This window comes from Poecilia reticulata, chromosome 4, assembly GCF_904066995.2.
Source record: "Poecilia reticulata chromosome 4, P_reticulata-male-v2, whole genome shotgun sequence".
NCBI lineage: Eukaryota > Metazoa > Chordata > Actinopteri > Cyprinodontiformes > Poeciliidae > Poecilia > Poecilia reticulata.
Genome location: NC_088833.1, coordinates 5,708,972 through 5,729,719, shown reverse-complemented (window position 1 = coordinate 5,729,719; position 20,748 = coordinate 5,708,972). Strand labels below are relative to the sequence as shown.

Genomic DNA, 20,748 nt, shown 5'->3' with positions numbered 1-20,748 from the left:
CAATCTATGTGATGTCACCCAATTCCAATTAAAGGTTAAAGTTTAACCTCTTTAATATATATTATGTGGTGTGCTATGGTGGCGCAGGGGTTAAGCACAACCCACATATGGAGGCCTTAGTCCTCAAGGCAGCTGTCGCAGGTTCGATTTACCTTGGCGACCTTTGCTGCATGTCTTCCCTCTTTTCTCATTACCCACTTTCCTGTCAATTAACTATCAAATAAAGGCCACTAGAGCAAAAAAAAAAAAAAAAAAAAATAAAAAAAAATATATATATATATATATATATAATTTTATATCTTCTTTTTTCAGAGGTTTTTGTAAATATGAGAGAATCTTTAAAAAGTGAGAAACCCATATTAAAAGTGCATGAATATTAAAATGCCTTAAAAAGACATGATACAGATCTCTAATCATCTCCAGCAAGAGTTTATTTTTAGCTGCGTTGTTGTTATGTACCTTTGACTGGCCTTCAGTTATGAATTCTTATAGAAAGGACAGATCTCATTCGTTCACTGTTTCCCATCCCAATATTTTCTCTGTTATATTTCAGGTTCCCCTCCCAGGAATGAAGTGGGTAGACAACCATCGAGGAGTCTTTAATGTGGAACTGGCGGCTGTTTCAACTATCCACACACAGGTAAAATTACTTCATGCTGCACCTTCAGAAAATCTAGTAGAGTTTAGTAACTTTTTCAGATGAACTCTCTCACCCTCTCATTTGCTTGTTTTATCTGCTTATATTTTGATGTAGGTTATTAATAAATACATAATAACTCCTCTGAATAAAGAACTACTTCTTTGTTTGCTGGCATAACTTTTGCATTGGTAATCATTTTGAATTAAAAATAAACTGAAGTCTTGTTTTTCCATTTTAACTCCATAATTCCTTCTCAATACTACTTTAATAATAGCTAAGTGTTACCTTGCCAGCAATTTACAGAGGTCTACTCCATCTCTGCATCAGCTGCTGTTTGGAGACTTGACTGTGGGGCTTAGAAGCCCTACTGCAGCTAATGTGCTCATAAATCACTGCTCTTGGGAGAGATTGGAGTTGTTAGATTCCCACATGTTCTTGTGCTAAAGTTCATTTTTCAGTTTTCACTCGAGCCAACTTTAAAACATGGAGATTATTGTACAACTTGTATTTAAATTGTTTCAGGTACAATTTGAGAAGCACTAATCAGAAATTTTGAACAGGAAGTTTGTAAAGCTCTGACCTGTTGATTCTATTTTTCCCTATTTTCTCTTCTTTAAAAAACAAAATACTTTATTTCTACTTTATTGTGGAATTGAAACAATGATTTATGAAAAACAGCCCAAACACAATTTTTTACAGTAGATTAAAAGTCAACCACTCAATGAGAGTGACAACCTCAGTGACAACTTCCACACTGTAGGATGCTGTTTTCACAATTTGGTTGAGCTTTAGTACGGTGCATTCGCTGATTTGAAAAACATCAGATTTTTATACTCTATCTGGAGAACCGCCAATTAAAAATAGCCAAACAATAACCTAATTATTGGTGCATCTCCAGTTACCTATTTGTTTTGTTCCTTTTTTTCATTATCTTTTTTTGTCAATTTATTACCAATACATCAGCAAAACATTTATCATGCTTGTCCCCCTCTTTTTCCAGGACCAGTACCTGGATAAGTTTTTTGCCTTGGTGCATGCCCTGGATGAGCATGTGTTTCCGGTCAGGATTGGAGATATGCGCATCATGGAAAACAACCTTGAGACCGAGCTGAAGTCCAGCATCGCAGCACTCAACTCCGCTCAGCTGGAGCCGGTGGTTCGATTCCTTCACCTTCTTCTTGACAAATTGGTGCTGCTCGTAGTTCGGCCGCCAGTCATCGCTGGACAGATCGGTATGATTCTGGATTACATGTGTTCTGAACACTGAAAGAGATGGACACGTTGAATGAATGGTGCTTTTCTGTTCCGGTGCATTCGGTTTTACAGTGAAAGCTCTAATGTTTTGTGTGTTTCAGTGAATCTAGGTCAAGCATCCTTCGAGGTAATGGCGTCTGTAGTGAACCGACTTCACAAGTACCTGGACACCAGCCAGGACATGCATGGCCGCAACAGCCTGCTGTCCTCTTACATCCACTACGTCTTCCGCTTACCCAGCACAGATCCCAACTCGCCATCACCAGGTATTTTACAGCCAACACTTTTAATTTTACGCCTTCTTTATTCCTGATCTTTTTTTTCACCTTGTTTTGTTAACTGGATTGATTTTCCACCTCACCCTCACTGCTCGTCTTTTACCAGACCCGCCTGCCTTAATTTCTCTTCCATTTCTTTTTGTTTTTACCTATTGACTTTTTTCCCTCCTTCCACATCCATTTTGTCTTCTGCCTGCCCAACACAGACAACAACTCATCTTTAACAGGTATATATGATCCATTACTATACAATATAATATGCAGTTTTTCACGTAAATATCGTCATCTCTTCACCTAAGACTATTTTAAGTTTGATTTTTAAATCCGGCTGCATATCAAGGAAAAATAGTGAAAAATCCATCCACCATCCACTTGTTTTTTGACGGTTTCCTCCTCATTGACTTTGTTTGAAATATTGTTTTTCTTTCATATTTAAATGTATATGCACCTTAGGTTCATTGGAAAATTTCTTTTTTTGTATTTAAAATGTTTTAAATGGGGGTATTATGTATTTTCCAAGCATTTTATACCACAGTCAGTGTGACCTTATAAAATTGCTGTATATATCTAAAACAAGTTAAAAGAAATTTGACTTTATATCATAGCTGTACCCGACTCCTTGAAATTGGCTTCTGTCTCTTTAAGAACCTCCTGACCTTTCTGACACTCCCCTTTCATCATATCATCACAATTTGTCTCTATGCCGTTGAGAACTGCTCTTTGGAACATTGTAGTTTGTATAATAATCTCAGCAGACTTGCAGTTCCACCAGGTGTCAAAATAAGTTGATTTTGCATAAAACCCCCTTTGTAGATTTAAGTGATGGAAAGTATGGATTATTGACGTGGAAAATGTCTATCGAACTTTATTAGAATTTATAGACTTGCAACCTTATGGTTTGCTGTGGTGCCACCTCCTCACACACCCTACTCGTCACATCCAATGTCTCCCTTTGTGCTATGTCGTAGGTCCTGGAGGGTTGGGTGGTTCGGTTCACTACGCCACCATGGCTCGCTCAGCTGTTCGACCAGCCAGCCTCAACCTCAGTCGCTCCCGTAGCCTGAGCAACAGTAACCCTGACATATCTGGTACGCCCACCTCTCCCGACGATGAAGTTCGCTCCATAATTGGAAGCAAGGTAAGAGGGTCAAAAATGGCTTTAACTTCTTTCATATGTCAAGTTTCTTAGACAGTATAGAGGAGGAACCGTTAAAAAAAATGTTACATTGCTGCTAAATACTATGGTTAATTACTTAGCATTTTTACAATCTAATAACTCATTGATTAGGGAAGTAGCCTGACCCCAAAAGGTAGGTGAAAGGGATCTATACTTCCTAACTTACATGACGCTGAGGCCTCCATGTGCACCTTTACCCAGCTGGGATGTTGTCACCATGTGAACTGTATGGCTAATCCGCAAACATAAAATTGAACATCTTATCTCTAACCGTTGTAACAACAACCTGTCACTGACAGACACATCTAAAAAGCTTACAGAGCCTCTTCTTTCACACGTATCAGTAAATTTTATTAGTGACATATTTCTAAAGCAATGACAAATGGTTCCATTCATGTTTTTATTGGATTTCTTTGGTATTTTGTTTCATTGTATTTATCTGTTCTCATGCATTTTGACTTGTATAATTTGAGATTTCCCACTTTAAACCTTTTTTTTTTACTCAGTGAGTGTGAATGATTGAATGTGCTTTTTTAACAGTCTTGCTTTCTTGTAACCATTATATGATGGATGCAGCCCTTTATTGATAAATCTCCCCCTTTCTGATAATATTTAACTAAACCTCATTTTATTTGTGCTCATAGTGAAAGGGATATGAAGAACATTTCAGCCTTGCTTCTCTGTGGTGATGATTTTAATCTTAATTTACTGACAGTTAACCTTTTCGGGGGGCCTTTGGCATCTTCCGGCAGTCATGACTTTTGAACCTCTTTAACTTGTCATTATTCCTTCCCTCCTCCTTCCCCCCCGTGCTGCTCGCTTGTTCCCTTGCCTCCTGCCTGCCTTGTGTCCTTTGACCTTGGCACCCATAGGGCTTAGACCGCTCCAACTCGTGGGTGCACACCATGGGCTGTAGTGCCCCCTGGGGATCCAGCCCTGGGTCCGCTCCAGAAACCATGCAGGTGGTTTTATGAATGCCCCGTCCTTCACTTTGCCTCACTACAAGAACAACCTTATTCACACTGAATGGATACTGGAATATTTGAAGTTTTGGTCTATTGTTGTTGCTGATGGTCACAGAAAAGTGCTGATAAATACATTGTAGTTTCAAACTCTGTTATAAAATGCTTACAATATTCTTAAGTCACATTACTTTCATTGTCAACTACTGTTTACTACATATGACAAAACTAAGGAGACTAAAATTGTAGAGGTCCAAAAGTGCCATATTTAATGAATAGCTAAAACATGTGTAAAATATTCCAAAGAAAATAGAACCGGAGAAAGTAAAATACCTTGCAGCAATGCTACTGGAGATCATTACCTGGCGTTTGCAAAGCAGCCAATCCAGGAGCGCCATTTGTTTTCCTTGGTGCTGATTGGCTATACGTCCAAGAGCCAAAATAAGGTATATTGTGGATGTTAGCTTTTGCATGGTAGTGTGAAGACAGTTTCCACTGTGCGTTTTAAATCATATTAACATATATTTGGTGATTGAAATATTAAAATAGGCTGTCATATGCTTATGACTTAGAGATGGTGTTAAGTCTTCACAGATTTTAGCTATTCATGTACAGTTCCCTAATGCCCACAACTATCACCGTTATGGTCAAATACAGATATATAGTTAATTTAAACTGTAGGTAAATTTAGCAATCTAGTTTTATTGAAAATAGTTATCCAAGTTTGCAATGACTTTAGTATGATTTACAAGAACAGAACAAAACAAAAAAGTTATTTCCCTTGAAATTTTATATATTGAAAATGTCCATATATTGAGAGCAACATGGAACCCAAGTCATATTCCTTGTTTGTGTGTACAAGCTTGGCCTATAAAGTTTATTTTTATTCTAAATGTTTTTTTTAAATGAAATGAGGCATATAGGTCTAGAATTTAAAGGATCTTAAAAATGGACTCCAAGACTTCAGTTAAACTTCTTGAAATTTGCAGAATCCCTGTAAGTATTTCATGGTCATAGATTACAAGACATGAATTAATGCTTTTATGTCTGCTTTACTAATCAAATGCAGTGGATGGAGTCAGGACTGCTTTGGTCAGATATAACTGGTGTAAAGTTAACATTCTGTGCAAGTGACTAAATCAGGTGTGAAGAATCTAAATGAGAGTCACACTGACCTTCATGGTTCACTGCAGCAATAGCCTAGAAACATAGGATGGTTTCTAACTTTAGTGAATTAATTTTATATGGAATTAGCTACATTATTTATTATATATTTATTTATGTATTTATTATTTTCAGGATTGTTATTTTTATTAAAATTATTTATTCATTTAAATGTTCATTTATGACATTGTGACACTTTTGGCACTCCATAAAAAAAGTCCTAAAAGCGACATAAAAGACCAATACTTTAGAATATTACAGCATTTTCCTAATCTTTAAACCACAATCCTTCCATGATTTCACTCATGGGAGTCACAGCCGCCTCCATGACCTCCCTTTCATCCTAGACCTTGTTCAAAAATGGCATTAATATTTGTTTTCAGTGATCCGACAATAAATCGACGTCTCAGGACTTGAAATCAGACCATATTCAAAAGTGTTGAGATTATTTTAGCTGTATTGATGTGATGTAGATTCTCTACTAACATCTTGCTGGATACATAAAACACATCTTTATACATCTATGGTTACATTGGGTTATTATAACAGAAAATGTTTGTTTTCCATACATACACATTTCATTTTAACAAAGGTTTTGCATTCATGTGCCTGTTGTCCATGGTTTGCCACATGAAAAATGAAGTTCAACATATTAGATATAAATATTGTAATTTTTGTGCTACTTGCTGAAAACGAACAAACTATCACCCACTAATGGAGTGAAAAAGGAAAACTTATTCTTTTTTTAGTTTGGACAGTATGAATTATTCCAATAAAAATATGAAGGAATTATTTTTTTTAACCATTCATTTTAGAAAAGGCTAACGATAATAAGTGAGACAAATTGTTAATTTCTCATAATTTTTTGATGAATTGTGATTGGATCACTGAAGACTCATGTTGCTGTCAATTATGAAAAAGGTTTCAGATATCAACAGTCTTTGCTTCTCACATCTAATGCCTCTCTTTTTCTTCTTTTACTTGCATGAAAATCATGTAGACTCAGATATCCAAAAGCCAGTTTTGATCTGGGACTAGAATTCTCCATTTCTGTCTTTTCATGTTTCATCATAGGTCTTAACACAATAATTAGACATTGCCCAAAAATTTAACAGAAACACGATCTTCCAACTATAAAGATGTCATTCACATTGTTTTTTTGATGGGGAAGAAAAAGAGTAGTGTTAGAATTTATCTCAATCGTCATGCCAGTTTGTTGTTCGCTCTCTGTCTCCTTTCCTTCACCTGCATGACTCGACTCACCCTATATTTTCTATTCACTTTGTCTATTAAGATTTTTGTATTGGTGAGTGTGAATGTGCATCAACTCATGTGAGCTTCTTGCCACACATTTTCATTTAAGGTTTAGTCCTGTTTCATTTCAAGTTTTATATGACATAGGCATTGTTACTTAAAATATTCACCTAATAAGACTCCCAAGGTAGTATTGTGTTTGTTTATGAAATTATAAGTACTCTATTTTACCCACTAAATTTGCCTCAGAAAATTATTCATACCCCTTTAACTTTTCCACAATTTATCATATACAACCACAAACGTCACTGTATTTTATCCCTCTTTACTCTGATGCTCCAAATTAAACCCAGTGCAACCTCTTGCTTTCAGTAGTCACCAAATTATTTAACACCTGTCCACCAAGATATAATTTAATCTCAGTATAAATGCAGCTGTTCTGTAAATACCTTAGACATTTGTTAGAAAACATTAGTGACCAAATGACATCATGAAGACTGAGGTATACAACAGACAGTCATGAGCATAACATTGGAATATTTTAAAGCACTATTAGATTACAAAACAATATCTCAAGCTTTAGACATTCCAAGAACTCACAATCCAAAATTCCAATAATATGCCACAAAGATGTAAAGCGACACACTGGTGGGACAATAGGAGCCAGTTGGGCAGCTGCCCCCAATTGGACTGCTGTTGGTGCCTTGGCACCCACCCGTCTTCCCAAGCATAGCAACACTTGAGTAGGGTCTTGAGGTGTGAGACAATAGACCTTGCAGGCGTTGGTGAAGCACCATGCAGTGCTGTCCCCTGCCATTTGGTCAATGGTGTATTCACACCTCACACATTTGGTCTGCTTTAAACAAACCACAGGTCATGTCCTCCATTGGTCTGGACCTTTTGGGCAGGTGTGAATACACTCAATTCAAATGAGCTCTGGTGTGGCTTGCTTCTGTTGTGAATACAGACCAGCCTCAATCCGACCTACTACAGGAAATGTGCATCTTTTTGGACTTCAGACAGAGTTGCAAGTAGTAATTGTACTGGAATTGTACCTGATTTGCAGTTTTCTGCTTTGTGATTCTCCTGCCAGCTGCTCTCTTATGGATCAAGGCAACACCTGGTTTCCTTCACTTAGCAGCTCACGTTTGCTGACGCCATTCCAAAGTTTGAAATATCACATTGTGAAACAAATGAGCTGCTCTTTACATTCATAATGGTTTTGCAGTTGTAATAACAGCACAAATGCGCACAACAGAAATGTAGCACAGAGGACTTTCAAGTTTGTTTACTTTCCAGGTCCGTGCTCTGTCTTGCCCCAATCATTTCTGTCCAAATGAAGCAATGACCATCACTTGTGTGGCTTTCTTTACTAATTACAAACTGATGGCATAAAAACACAATGCAATGTTCACCAGGAAAGTCCTTTGGTGCACTTTTTTGGTCCGGATGGTTTGCTTTCATAAACATGTGAATTAAGATGTATAGCAAAATACTATGTGTCCAGGAAAACTAACACCTCAAGTCAATATTTTTTCTAGCACTTTTCACAGGAAGTAACTAGAAAGTGCTTCACAAACATAAAGCATAAAAAAATAAATGAATATAAAAACCTGCCAAATGACTAAATTCAAATGGCCAGATAATTAAATATATAGTCTAAGGGCTTAGTATTAGCCATTAACACTGCACATCACCCTTAATACACAATTACCACTGTGAAACATTGTGTTGGCAGCGTCATGATGTGGGAATAGTGATAAATACTGGGCTTGAAGACTTGAGACTTTAGCAGGCAATAACCCCTACATAATACAGTTACAACTACCATAAAATACTTTAGATAAAAGCAAATTATTAAGAGTAAAGGCGTCTGAATACAAATGTGCATCTTGCTTTTAAAATTTTTAACTAGATATATTGAAAATTATTTATTTTCTTCCATGTCACAATTACACATTATTCTGTGTTGATCAGTAACATAAAAAGCAAAGAAATACATTAAAGTTTGTGGTTATAATGTCACCAAATGTTGAAAAGTACAAGGGGCATGAGTACTTTTGAAATGCACTGCTGAAGTAAAATCAACTCCAGACATTGTAGGCTAGTGTGTCAGTGTTTATCATTTTAATGTCTATTTTAATGTCTATTCATTCTTGTAATAACCTACAGGGATGCAGAATGGTGCATCACAATGACTACATCAGAAAAATCTGTCACTTAAACACTTGTATGCAGCCATTTTGCATTTCTACCGTAGGGCATTCAAGCCAATGTTCCTCTTGCTTAGTGACACAACATTTAGGTGTTGTGGTCCTGTCCTGTGTCTTAATTGTTTTGTGTCCTCATGTCTGAAAAGCAACACAATCACAAAAAAGTGTGTTTTGTGCATGTATATGTGGGGAATGCGTGACCCAGCACACGGTCCCAGCGGCCCACGTGCTGAGGAATGGCCCCACACTTTTGTTGCTCCTCCACTAATCTTGCTGTCACCGTTCCATTCATCCCACCCATAGGCCATGGAGCGCTGTGGCAATCGCATGTCTTCGCACACTGAGAGCGCCAGTTTCTTGCAAACTTTAACAGGACGATTACCCACTAAAAAGGTAGAGCCACTTGCACTGGGGGAGGAGCCAATCCCGCCCTCCTTGTCTCCGCCTCCTCACCTGTTCTGTCTGTGGATGTGTGCCTCTGGATTGGTTGATGTTGTATTTGGTTTTTGTGTTGTTTTTGTTGAATGCTGTATACCAATACTTTTGCCTCTTGTTGATATTTTAAGAGGGTTTGAATGTTTTACTTTTTATGTTTTTTAGTCTGGCTAAAGCTGACTGTGAGGTGTTCACATTGTCTGGGAAGTCTTCCCAGTCAGAACAATCTCTGCATTGTTTTGTTTTTGCTTCTTTTTTGCAAATGTATAAATACTGTATAGAAAATCTTTTCTAAAGCCGTTTGATACGCAAAGATTTTTTTTTTTCTGTTTGAGATTAAAAGAAATTCTGTCAGGTTGTGTAATCTACAGTCCAGCATTTCTTAGGTTTAACAATTAGTTACAGTATATTTTCTGTCTCGTTTTCGTCTTTATGAACACAATTAGGGAAGACTTGCCAGGCAAAAGTTGGTGTGTTAGCCAGACTACACTGAATATAAGTGTTGAATCTATAGAAGGGGAAATTCATTTGTAGGAATTTGTTAGCAATAAAAACTTTTCAAATAGCATTGTCAGGTGTCACTGTAAAATGCTGTACACTAAATAGAAACTAGATTTTATTTATACCCCACACAATCATTATTCTTTGGTTATTTAATCTCTCTGTTTAAAACCTATTTTCTGAAATGAAGCACTAAACCTTCAGATGCCTTCTGAATGATTCCATGTATTTTACAGAATGTAGTTTTCTTACTGAATTTGGTCCTTTTCTTTGCATAATAAAAACATGTTTTCCCCTGAATTTTAGCCAGTTAGGTTTGATCAAAGTCTTTATCAAGTGCTTAAATTTCAAAATGTCATTTTACATTTATTTTAGTGCCCTCTATATTTATAGCAGGTATTGTAAAATGTGTTTAAAGAGCCTTAAAGTAATACATGCACAAAGGTTCTCAAAACCTTTTATAAGAGGGGAAAGGTCCACAGGCCTTACGTCAACATAACTGAGTTAAAGGGAAAAATAAGCAGCCACTCAAACTCTGTAATGGGAATTAAACATAAAGATACATCCACAATTTGTTATCCTTATACTATTTTATTATAGTTGAACAGATTTTTTTTATTATTGTTTTATTGTGTCAATGTTTTAAACTTGACTGGTCAAACAGAACTAAGCTCCGGAGTTTTAAATGTGGCATTCTGATTGGCCGCAGTCACCCATGAGCTCACCTCTAGCACACAAAGCAGTTGCTAATCGGGCACTATTTAGATTTTTCAGGTCTTTACAATTTGAACCTGAAAGATGTATTTATTTTAAGGCTTTTTTCACATCTTCACTAGGGGAGGGAACAGCTGTAGAAGGGACTGCAGGTGTAACTCCACTACAAATCTATGCCATAAAAAACTGCTGTACTTTTTCAGGGTTCTTACGTTTGTCTTCCTCTGGCTCTGTTGCTTGTTGTATCCTTCTCCGTCCTTGTCTCTCCCCTCCATCTCTCGATGTTTATGTTTCAAATTTGCCACCCAGCTCTTTCACGAGGAGTTGGCCCTGCAGTGGGTGGTGAGCAGTGGAAGTGTTCGGGAGGGCGCTCTGCAACAGGCCTGGTTTTTCTTTGAACTGATGGTAGGAGATTATGTGCACATGGCATGTTTTTTTCTCATTACTACCTTTTGCAAAAACATGACAGTGTCATATGTTATCTCACCAAAAACCAACACCACAGGTAAAGAGCATTATCCACCACCTTTACTTTACCGAGCGCTTGGAGTCGCCAAGGAAAAACCGATTTCCTGAGCGCTTTATGGATGACATCACAGCGCTGGTCAGCACCATTGCTGGAGACATCGTCTCTCGTTTCCAGAAGGTAAATGAAGACCTTCTGGTGATATCCGCTGATATCTCAAGAAGTAGAGTTTCTTGAGATATCACGTAAGGGATTTGGAGGATGTTGTTATTCAACAGTTAATTGCTCAGAGACTTCCTGCCTACACAAGAACAGTTTGGGAAGTAAGATAATTATTGAAATTTTGATATTTGTTTGGTTTGGGATTTGTTGCTAACAAATGTAGGTGGCCCTATAATTACACCCTACAACTGTTTATGAATTAAGATAAAAAATATGTTTGTACTTGTCATGTTTTCAGGATCTGGAGTTGGTGGAGAGGATAAACACTAGCCTGGCCTTCTTCCTCAATGATTTGTTGTCAGTCATGGACCGAGGCTTTGTCTTCACATTAATCAAGACATATTGGAAACAGGTGAGGTGTTACTTCACCCGTCTATCTATCCATCCATCCATCCATCAATTAATTCCTGCTTTGGCTTACCATTTGTTTAACAATTTATCTCTCTCCCAGTTAATTTTTCCATCCATCCCTTTTCTTCCCTATGGTCTCCTGCTTTCGCAGGTTGCTGTTTTAAAGCCTGACTGTAGTAGCAATGTATTCAAATCCAGAGTTATTTTGTTTGTGTTTTTACTTTAAAATAAGCTAAAAATAGTTTGAGAACTAGAAATTTAAATGCAGAAACACATGAAAATCTAACATGAAAACAGTCTGATCATCAAATTGCTGTTGCACGTTTTGAATATATTTAAGAAAGATCACAGCTCCAGATGTTACATGAACCTTTGTCTACATATGCTAAAATTCTTTTTATCTTAAATAACGCACTTCACCATGCGGGAAGATTTATATTCCTGTTCTCAATTTTCTTTGCTTAGGTGTCGACAAAGCTCTATGCTTTGCAGAACCCAACTCTGGAATCTTTACGGCTGGATTTTCTAAGAATCGTTTGTAGTCATGAACACTACGTCACCCTGAATCTGCCCTGCAGTCTGCTAACCCCACCTGCCTCGCCTTCACCATCAGTGTCCTCGGCAACCTCACAGGTCAGTCAGAAACACTCAAATGCCAGATACTCTGAATTTCATAAACTTAGACTATGGTAGTTGCTGTCTGACTGGCCTCAGATCATATAATAATTGTTGCCTTTTTCTTAAGCAGAGCTCTGGGTTTTCCACTCACGTCCAAGACCAAAAGATAGCCAACATGTTTGAGCTTTCTATCCCATTCAGAGAGCAACATTATCTGGCTGGGCTCGTGCTCTCTGAGCTTTCTGTTATACTGGACCCAGACAATGAGGGGTTAGTATGTTAGGTGATCTAAAAATGGATAGATTCTGTTTATGCTCTACATTCATGTCCTCTTTGTTTAAATGTTTGACTGCAGAATGTTTGGCCTGCATAAGAAAGTGGTGAGCGTTGTTCACAACCTCCTGTCAAGCCATGACTCTGACCCTCGATATGCTGACACAGAGGTCAAGGCTCGGGTCGCTATGCTCTACCTGCCTCTTATCGGAATCGTTATGGAAACGCTGCCGCAGCTCCATGATTTTACAGGTAGAGTTCAGGAGTTTTCACTACTAATTATGTGAACTCATGACAGCATGAAACATTCTCCAAATTCACTGTAGTTCTGCAAGGATTGAGACTGCAGGGATGAAACAGAAAAAGCAGTGTTGTTATAATTAGAAACAAATATTTCAGCTTTTTTCAGTTTTCTTTGATGTCTGACCTGCTCGTTCAGATTTTGACCTTTTTGTACAGGAGGTTCTTTGATATTTATCTCACACAAATCCTGGTTGGTCATTTAGCAAATTAGTGGAAGTTTTTATTTTTGTTGCATTTCTAGAACAGGAAAAAAAATCTATTTGCAGCATTTTAAGAAATTGTGCAGTTCTGATGCAACTAGCGATTATTTTAGTAATCGATTTTTAGTAATTGAATAATCTATTGATTATTCTGACAATCAGTTAATACAATAAAAAAAAATTACTGCTGATTTTTTGTTTAACCAATGGAAGGAAATACATCAAAATATGGAAATAAATAATTCAATTCTCTTCATAAATAAGAAAAATGCTATTGTACTGCCAGAATTGTAATATCATAGCATTTTGGCTAAAACTAGGTCACTTGAATTTTGGATAAAATATATTTACAAAGGTTTTTTGAATCTTAAATTCAAATTGTACAGATTTTTCATATAGTTTTAGCTTAATTACTCTCTCTCTGAATATCCTATTTTCATTCAGTATATGGCCTTTTTATGAGTCTACTCCAGTTAATGATTAATCAGTTACTAAATTAATTGACGATTATGTCAGTACTTGACTAATCAGGACTAATCCTGCTTGATCATTTCAGACTTTCTGAATATTAATCAATCTAAAATATTTTCATATTTATTCTTGTCAAATGCAACAAATCTGCTACCACTGGGCTTTTTTTTCCTTTTTTTTAAAATCAGATTTCTCTTTCCAGAAATTTAGAAAGGAACAATCTACTTTGGAAATTTGAATATTTGTATTGGTCTCCTTTTCCTGCAGTCAAATTTAATTGTTTGGAATAGAATATGACAAAAAGCCAAATACACCTATAGGATTTTAACTGTTGCATTTGGACTTTAAATAGCAACACCACCTTGCACCCTTTAAGGTTATCAGTTGAGCTTCAAAGCATGGCTCCCCCTGACATCATGTTCCCTGCTAATCTCTAACCTTCCTTATCTCATGTTTTTTACTATTTTTAAACTGTGTACTTTTGCGTCCACCAAGGTTTAACGCAAATTGTGCGTTTGCTTTTAAATTATGTTTTTAGAATTATAATGGATTTTTCTGTATTGTTATATATGATATTTTTTTATCATTTGCAATTCTTTTCTTTTTATAACGTTAGAGTCGCACAATCAGTGGGGTCGGCCCGGTTGTCCCCAAGGTACGGCTGTGGGTAGCGGGGGAGAAGAAGCAGAAGGAGAGGGCAACAGTATGATCAGTCAGACTGTTGCCATGGCAATAGCCGGCACCTCCACCGCATCTCCAATGTCCCGACCAAGTAGCTTTTTGCTGAACTCGCAGGTAGTTTGCTGCTCGCTATGCGACATAACGAGTCAGTAGAAGTTAATTAAGGTGTCTGACCACACTTTGTGCCCATCTGTTGTCGTTTTTCCTCCCTGTGATTGGATCTGGGAAATCTCTCCAGACGGGTCGCCAGCATGGGAGCTTCTCGGCCGAGTCGAGCCGCAGTCTGCTGATCTGTCTGCTCTGGGTTTTGAAGAACGCCGACGAGCTGGTGCTGCAGAAATGGTTTACAGACCTGTCTGTGTCTCAGCTCAACCGCCTGCTGGATCTCCTCTACCTCTGCGTGTCTTGCTTTGAGTACAAGGTAGCATCCCTGATGAGATGGATAGATTTACTTTTCTACAGATGGTTAAGAAAAGGCTTGAAACAAATGATTCTTTTGTTGCTGTAGGACATACTTGCCATGAAATATCCACAAAAGTGTAATTTATGTACATTTATTTGGTCAGGAGAAAACATGTTGGGAAACGAGTATCAAAAACGACCAGTGTTACTTTTGCTGGTACTGCAGTTGCAAGATTTTTATACACCACGCTTTTTCCAATAGGACACCATGTAATCTAAAATTTCACAAGTTTAAAGCATACAGAGAGAGATCTTTGACCATTGGTGTTTGCACAATTTCTCTAGATATTTCACAGTCCTGGTTCCTCTCTTGTACATGTGTCTATCCACCCCACCCCTTAAGGTTTCTGTAGGATTTATATGTGAGGGCTGAGATGTCCATGGAATGAGGTTAATTTTTTGGTTAATTGTCCTGCGGAAATACTGCGGAAATACTGAATGAAAACCAGATTTCATCGCTGTACAACCAATCAATCTTTTTGTATTCCAATGCCTCGTTTCCACTGAGCGGTATGCCACTGTCTGGGTTAAACCCAGATGCCAAACAAAGCGTTGTACCAGTGACACGACAAACGTGACACACTAATACTTGTACGAGTTTGTGCAACACAGATTCCACACCATAAGCAACAGTAGACAATAGCTGCTTTTCCAGTATTCTTGTGAAAGACAGTCGTACATTTTTCAAAACATGATAAACAAAAGCATCATCATGCTTTGTCCACTGTGGTGATTAAAATGATCATCTGCTGCTTTTTGTGCTCCAGTTTTCTGTTTGGTTTCTGGTTTTGCTTTAGATAAACTTCCTGCTGTGCTGCATCTTTGCTGCTTGCTCTTCTTTCTGTGTGCTTTAGCTACTAACTTGCTTTGCTTGCTGGTTCTGTTCTGCAAGTAACTTCCCGCACTGTGTGCTCTCTGTCCTCTCACTCACCGTGCTCTCCATGGAAACAAGGCCCATGTTGTGTTCACCATGCAGGGAAAGAAGGCCTTCGAGCGCATGAACAGCTTAACGTTTAAGAAGTCCAAAGACATGAAGGCCAAGCTGGAGGAGGCCATACTGGGCAGCATCGGCGCCAGGCAGGAAATGGTGCGCCGCAGCAGGGGACAGCTAGGTGAGGCTACACACTTCGCCACATGCACATGTAGGAAGACCTGCAAAAAAACAGCTAAGCTTCAGAAAATGCAACGGAGTGTTTGGCTCAAATGGAAATTAACAGACGACTTACAGTGTACAGCCACAGACACGTGTACCTTATCATCAATTGTCAGATAAAGCTACCGCCAAAAGAAGTTATGTTTCCCAGGGTAAACACAACCTTTTTTACCACTACTGAATAAAGTAAATAATGTTTCTCCATCATTTAGAGCGGAGTCCATCTGGCAGTGCTTTTGGCAGTCAAGAAAACCTCCGGTGGAGGAAGGACATGACCCACTGGAGACAAAACAGTGAAAGGATGGACAAGTATGTTCTCTTAAAAGTTTTTCCTTACCACTCCAGTTTTATTTGCCGGAAAGCCTAGTCAGTACATTTTATGTAAATTTATAATGAGTGTATATTTTTTGTGTGGTTTTGTACAATTTTGGTTAAATTTAAGTAATGTTTACTTAGCAAGGCTCTGATCATATATATAGTGAACCCTATATCAACCAAGTGGTTAACTTTTTCCCATTAATTGCTTATATTTTCTCTGAGTGTCAGGATTTATTTTTTATCTGAAAGAACAGACACAAATCACATTTCTCACAAAGTAAATTAAAAAAGCATCAACAACAAATATGTACAGTGAATTCAAGGAGCTGAGTGAGTGAATGTGATGGAGCCGGGATTTTTTCAGGTAAATTTAGTTTCCAGTTCTAATTTGATTTATTTTCAGATATTTCCCATCCTTCTCAACTAAGCCCCAAAACTTGAAAGATATTTTCTCACGAGCAGCTTATTGGTTAGCTTTCATGTTTATTTTTTATGAAATTGCTAGTTTTATGATATTATTTGTTTTTATTTATTTTTGAAATGTTGATAAATGTGTTATGCCCCAGATTGGAACCTTGAATGTGCCCTTCGGTCCACATTTTTATCCCTTTGTTGAAGCTGGACAAAAAATTCTTGAAAATAAATAGATATGTTATTACAATAGCAAAACCTTACATTATTGTATATTTTTTTAAATTCCAACCTCATATGACTTCAGAATATTTTGCAGATGTGTACTTCACTATTAATTGACATAGAAATATGTCTTTAATAATCTGGTTCCCTGTGGCATAAGTGTAAAATGACACAGTGGTCAATGGGATGCTACAACCCTACCCATGTCTAGGGTCAAAGCAATAATTACATTATATCTTAAATCGGGCATGTTTACTATGCATAGTAAGAAGTATAATAATACAGGAGGCATTTTTTTTCTTTTAATCTAAATTAACCGCAATTCTAAAAGCAATTTTTCAGTGGGAGATTGTGCTTTTACCTGGGGGACCTCAAAGTTTTAATCAGGAAGTATAAATTTCTGCACATTATTAAAATTTGAGAAATTCAATATGCAATGTTTCAGTTACAGACCTTTGTCATTTTGACTGATTGAAGCATTGCATATTCATCCATCCATCCATTTTCTTGCACCCTTTTTCCCTCAGTGGGGTCGGGAGGGGTGCTGGTGCCCATCTCCAGCAAACGTTTCGGGCGAGAGGCGGGGTCACTCTGGACAGGTCGCCAGTCTGTCACAGGGCAACACAGAGACACACAACCATGCACATTCACACCTAGGGGCAATTTGGAGAGACCAATTGCATTGCATATTAAATATTACATTTTTTTATATTCTGACAAGTTTTTATCAAGACAACTCTGATTACATGTTTTGCAGCCATTGGTGTTTTTCTGATTATTTGTTTACAGATAAAAGAAAATATATTTAATATAGAAACTTACCTTTTTTTTATTTTTATTTTTATCCAGCAAGTAAAAAAATCTCCCTTTATTGGTCTTCATTTAATTTCACATCTTTTTTAAAGTCTGCCTCCAGCTTTGTTTTTGTGTTAATTCTCTCATGTCGCTGTGTGTTTATGTAGGAGTCACAGATCAGTCAGGTATTGTATGGCCTACATCTGTCGTGTGCTGCTTTGAGTTGCCCTCTGCTTTAGAGCCTCATTTAAGGTGTTTTGTCATACATGTGGGAAGTGAGCCAGTTAAAGTGGAAAACGAAATGTTTGTTTCAGTTACAACATGATGTACTGGACTTTGGACCAGTCGGTAAATAATTTTCTGATTTATTTGTGTTTCTTATGAGAAGCAGTAGCTGTTTATGCAGGGAAGTCATCGAGGTTTTCATTACTCATTTGCTCTCCATTTTAACATTTTAAGTCTCACATGGGCATGATGGCATAAACAAAGTCCCTGCTGATCCTGGTTCTGACCCTCTGAATCCCTTGCCCCTCCACTCCCTTTGTCCCGGTAACATCGTATGCTTTTGGGTTGATAGTGGTTGCTGTGGGTGTGTTTGGCTTTTTAACCAGTATGCTACAAGTCCAGTATTATGTGTCTCTGGTACTGCTGCTAATTTGTTATGAACTCATGTAATTTTTGATACAATAAAAGAGTGACATGACTAAAGGCCCAATATGTTTTATTTTGATATGCAGCAATGTAGATAATTTAGCACTTGAAAATTTCCTGTTTAGACAAGTTTGGTTCATACATAAATTTAGTCCCAATATGAACTACTCCTTGTTCTTTCTCCACATTTATAGGTCGTAAATTTATGTTTCAGATAGCATATTTTGTCACTGCTCAGCATTTCTATCCAACATATTTTCAGTAGTTTAATTCTCCCTTATTTGCATTTTGGAAAGGAGTGCAAGCTGTTCTAATTCACAAGTTTCTCTTCATTAGTGTTTAGAAAATCAAATTAATCTGAAACATTACCTGAAAAGTTTTGGATTGCATCCACTTTCAATGCACTAAGATGTTGGTGTTAGTCTTAATAAGATCCTAATCTGTGCTGTTTGGTTATACTTACCTGCCTGCAGCAGGTAGGGCAGTGTAGCTGCAGACAAAGGCTACAGAACCAAACATCAGATATGTTTCCAGACGGTTAGGACATAAGCCTTAAGTTTATATTTAGTTTAAAGCAAGGAAAGAGGCATTCATACGAATATATTAATTCAGTAATAAGACACCATTGGAATAGTTTAAATTAATTGCAGAAATGCCTCAAATTGTATCATTATACAACTTTCAGTGCAACCCTCAATTTTCTATGTTGTACTTATTACTGACTGACTTTACAATAATACTTAAAAACCTTCCTTGGGTGTCCAGAAAGTGTTTTTTAGTATTCTCGTTAAAAATTGTGTGGAAAAAATGGAATAATTGCAAATATAATTAACTCCACTTTCATACATACAGTTTCTTTTGTTCGTTTTATTTAAAACAGGACTTTGATAGAAATATGTACAGTAAATGTACAGGTTTTCATTATGTACAGTTCTATGAGTCTCAAAAATAATAGAACTTGACCATTAAAAAGCTGTTGGAACCCTTAAAACAGTTTTTAATTGTGAAATGTTTTGAAAGTGTTGACTTTATAAATTAAAGCCACAATATTACCATTACAATTTATTCCTTTGTGGGGGGTTTTGTGATCGCAGGACGCGAGCGGAGTTGGAACATGAAGCACTTATAGATGGGAACCTAGCAACAGAGGCCAACTTAATTATTCTTGATACTTTGGAGATTGTTGTACAGGTAAGCAGGCAAACACACAGCAACAAATGTCAAAAGTACTGCTTGCGTTTTTGTGCAGGACTTTACACAAATTGAAAGACTGAGAAAACACTTTCATATTTTTATACTGTGTCTGTTTTATTTCTCAAATAATTTTGTCTTCGTTTATCTTGTAGACGGCATCAGTGACTGAGTCTAAGGAGAGCATTCTGGGTGGAGTGTTAAAGGTGCTGCTTCACAGCATGGCCTGCAACCAGAGCGCCCTCTACCTTCAGCACTGTTTTGCCACACAAAGAGCTCTGGTTTCCAAGGTTGGATTTTTAGACTTTTAAGAATACTTAAATGCTGACTTGTTTGTTTTTTTATTGAGTCTTTGTCCTTCATAAATCTTTTTTTGCTGAACTCTGCTTGTTTAGTTTCCAGAGCTGCTGTTTGAGGAGGAAACAGAGCAGTGTGCGGATCTGTGTTTGCGACTCCTGAGAAGCTGCAGCAGTAGCATCAGCACCATCAGGTCCCACGCCAGCGCTTCCCTCTACCTCCTCATGAGGCAAAACTTTGAGATTGGTAACGTAAGTAAAACCGCAAACTGTAAGGCTGCCAACACTAAACAGCTGGATCTCAGCATTTGTTCTCTAGTGTTTGAAGTTTAAATCTGTTGCGATGCAGGTTATATAATGGTATAATTAGTATGCAAAAGCAATCTATTTTCATTAACATCAACCAATTTGCTGCAGAACTTAAAATGCCCCACACTTCACTCAGACATGGATGAATGGCTGTTGTGATTTAATTAAAGGCATCATTTCAAGAACTCAAAAGAAATTAAACCCTAGATGGCTTTAAAAATGATGCATGTGGATTAAAAGTCAGATTTCTCTACATGGTATGCAAGTCATTTTCAATCCATGTCTTAAAGTTGTTACAAATTCTTGTTTCTCACCTTTTTTTATTTGTCTTTAATTTCTAGAACTTTGCCAGAGTGAAAATGCAGGTGACCATGTCTCTGTCCTCGCTGGTCGGAACGTCCCAGAATTTTAATGAAGAGTTTCTCCGTCGCTCGTTGAAAACTATCCTCACCTATGCAGAGGAAGACCTGGAACTCAGAGAGACCACCTTTCCAGATCAGGTACTCATTTAACAAATCTATGTCAGATATTTATTAAATTTGATCATTTTGACTTGATCTTTTTCATTTTAGCACCAAACTATCTTTTCATATTACTAGAGCAAATTAAATGTAGCCTAATTTCTTTCCTTTTTCTTTTTTTTTGTCCTCCCAGGTCCAGGACCTTGTGTTTAATCTGCACATGATCCTGTCTGACACGGTGAAGATGAAGGAACATCAAGAAGATCCTGAGATGTTGGTTGATCTCATGTACAGGTAAC

At 37.4% G+C, this 20,748-nt stretch overlaps 1 protein-coding gene across 26 annotated transcripts in view; it reads left to right on the top strand.

Annotated features, from left to right (window-relative positions):
* dock7 (dedicator of cytokinesis 7) overlaps positions 1-20,748 on the top strand; it is a 49,146-nt gene that overhangs the window by 20,052 nt on the left and 8,346 nt on the right. For 4 of the 26 annotated variants that reach the window (XM_081606058.1, XM_081606057.1, XM_081606054.1 and 1 more), the window contains exons 19-41: positions 554-640; positions 1,641-1,872; positions 1,996-2,160; positions 2,379-2,399; positions 3,141-3,310; positions 4,222-4,311; positions 9,246-9,335; positions 10,902-10,997; positions 11,098-11,238; positions 11,519-11,632; positions 12,097-12,264; positions 12,377-12,519; positions 12,605-12,774; positions 14,113-14,291; positions 14,416-14,598; positions 15,592-15,751; positions 16,005-16,101; positions 17,709-17,726; positions 19,287-19,383; positions 19,539-19,673; positions 19,779-19,931; positions 20,330-20,488; positions 20,643-20,743. In XM_081606058.1, coding sequence (XP_081462184.1) covers positions 554-640; positions 1,641-1,872; positions 1,996-2,160; positions 2,379-2,399; positions 3,141-3,310; positions 4,222-4,311; positions 9,246-9,335; positions 10,902-10,997; positions 11,098-11,238; positions 11,519-11,632; positions 12,097-12,264; positions 12,377-12,519; positions 12,605-12,774; positions 14,113-14,291; positions 14,416-14,598; positions 15,592-15,751; positions 16,005-16,101; positions 17,709-17,726; positions 19,287-19,383; positions 19,539-19,673; positions 19,779-19,931; positions 20,330-20,488; positions 20,643-20,743 — 2,969 coding nt within the window. The remainder of the gene's footprint in view (positions 1-553; positions 641-1,640; positions 1,873-1,995; positions 2,161-2,378; positions 2,400-3,140; positions 3,311-4,221; positions 4,312-9,245; positions 9,336-10,901; positions 10,998-11,097; positions 11,239-11,518; positions 11,633-12,096; positions 12,265-12,376; positions 12,520-12,604; positions 12,775-14,112; positions 14,292-14,415; positions 14,599-15,591; positions 15,752-16,004; positions 16,102-17,708; positions 17,727-19,286; positions 19,384-19,538; positions 19,674-19,778; positions 19,932-20,329; positions 20,489-20,642; positions 20,744-20,748) is intronic. The other 22 variants (XM_081606066.1, XM_081606063.1, XM_081606059.1 and 19 more) reach the window with 15 other exon arrangements.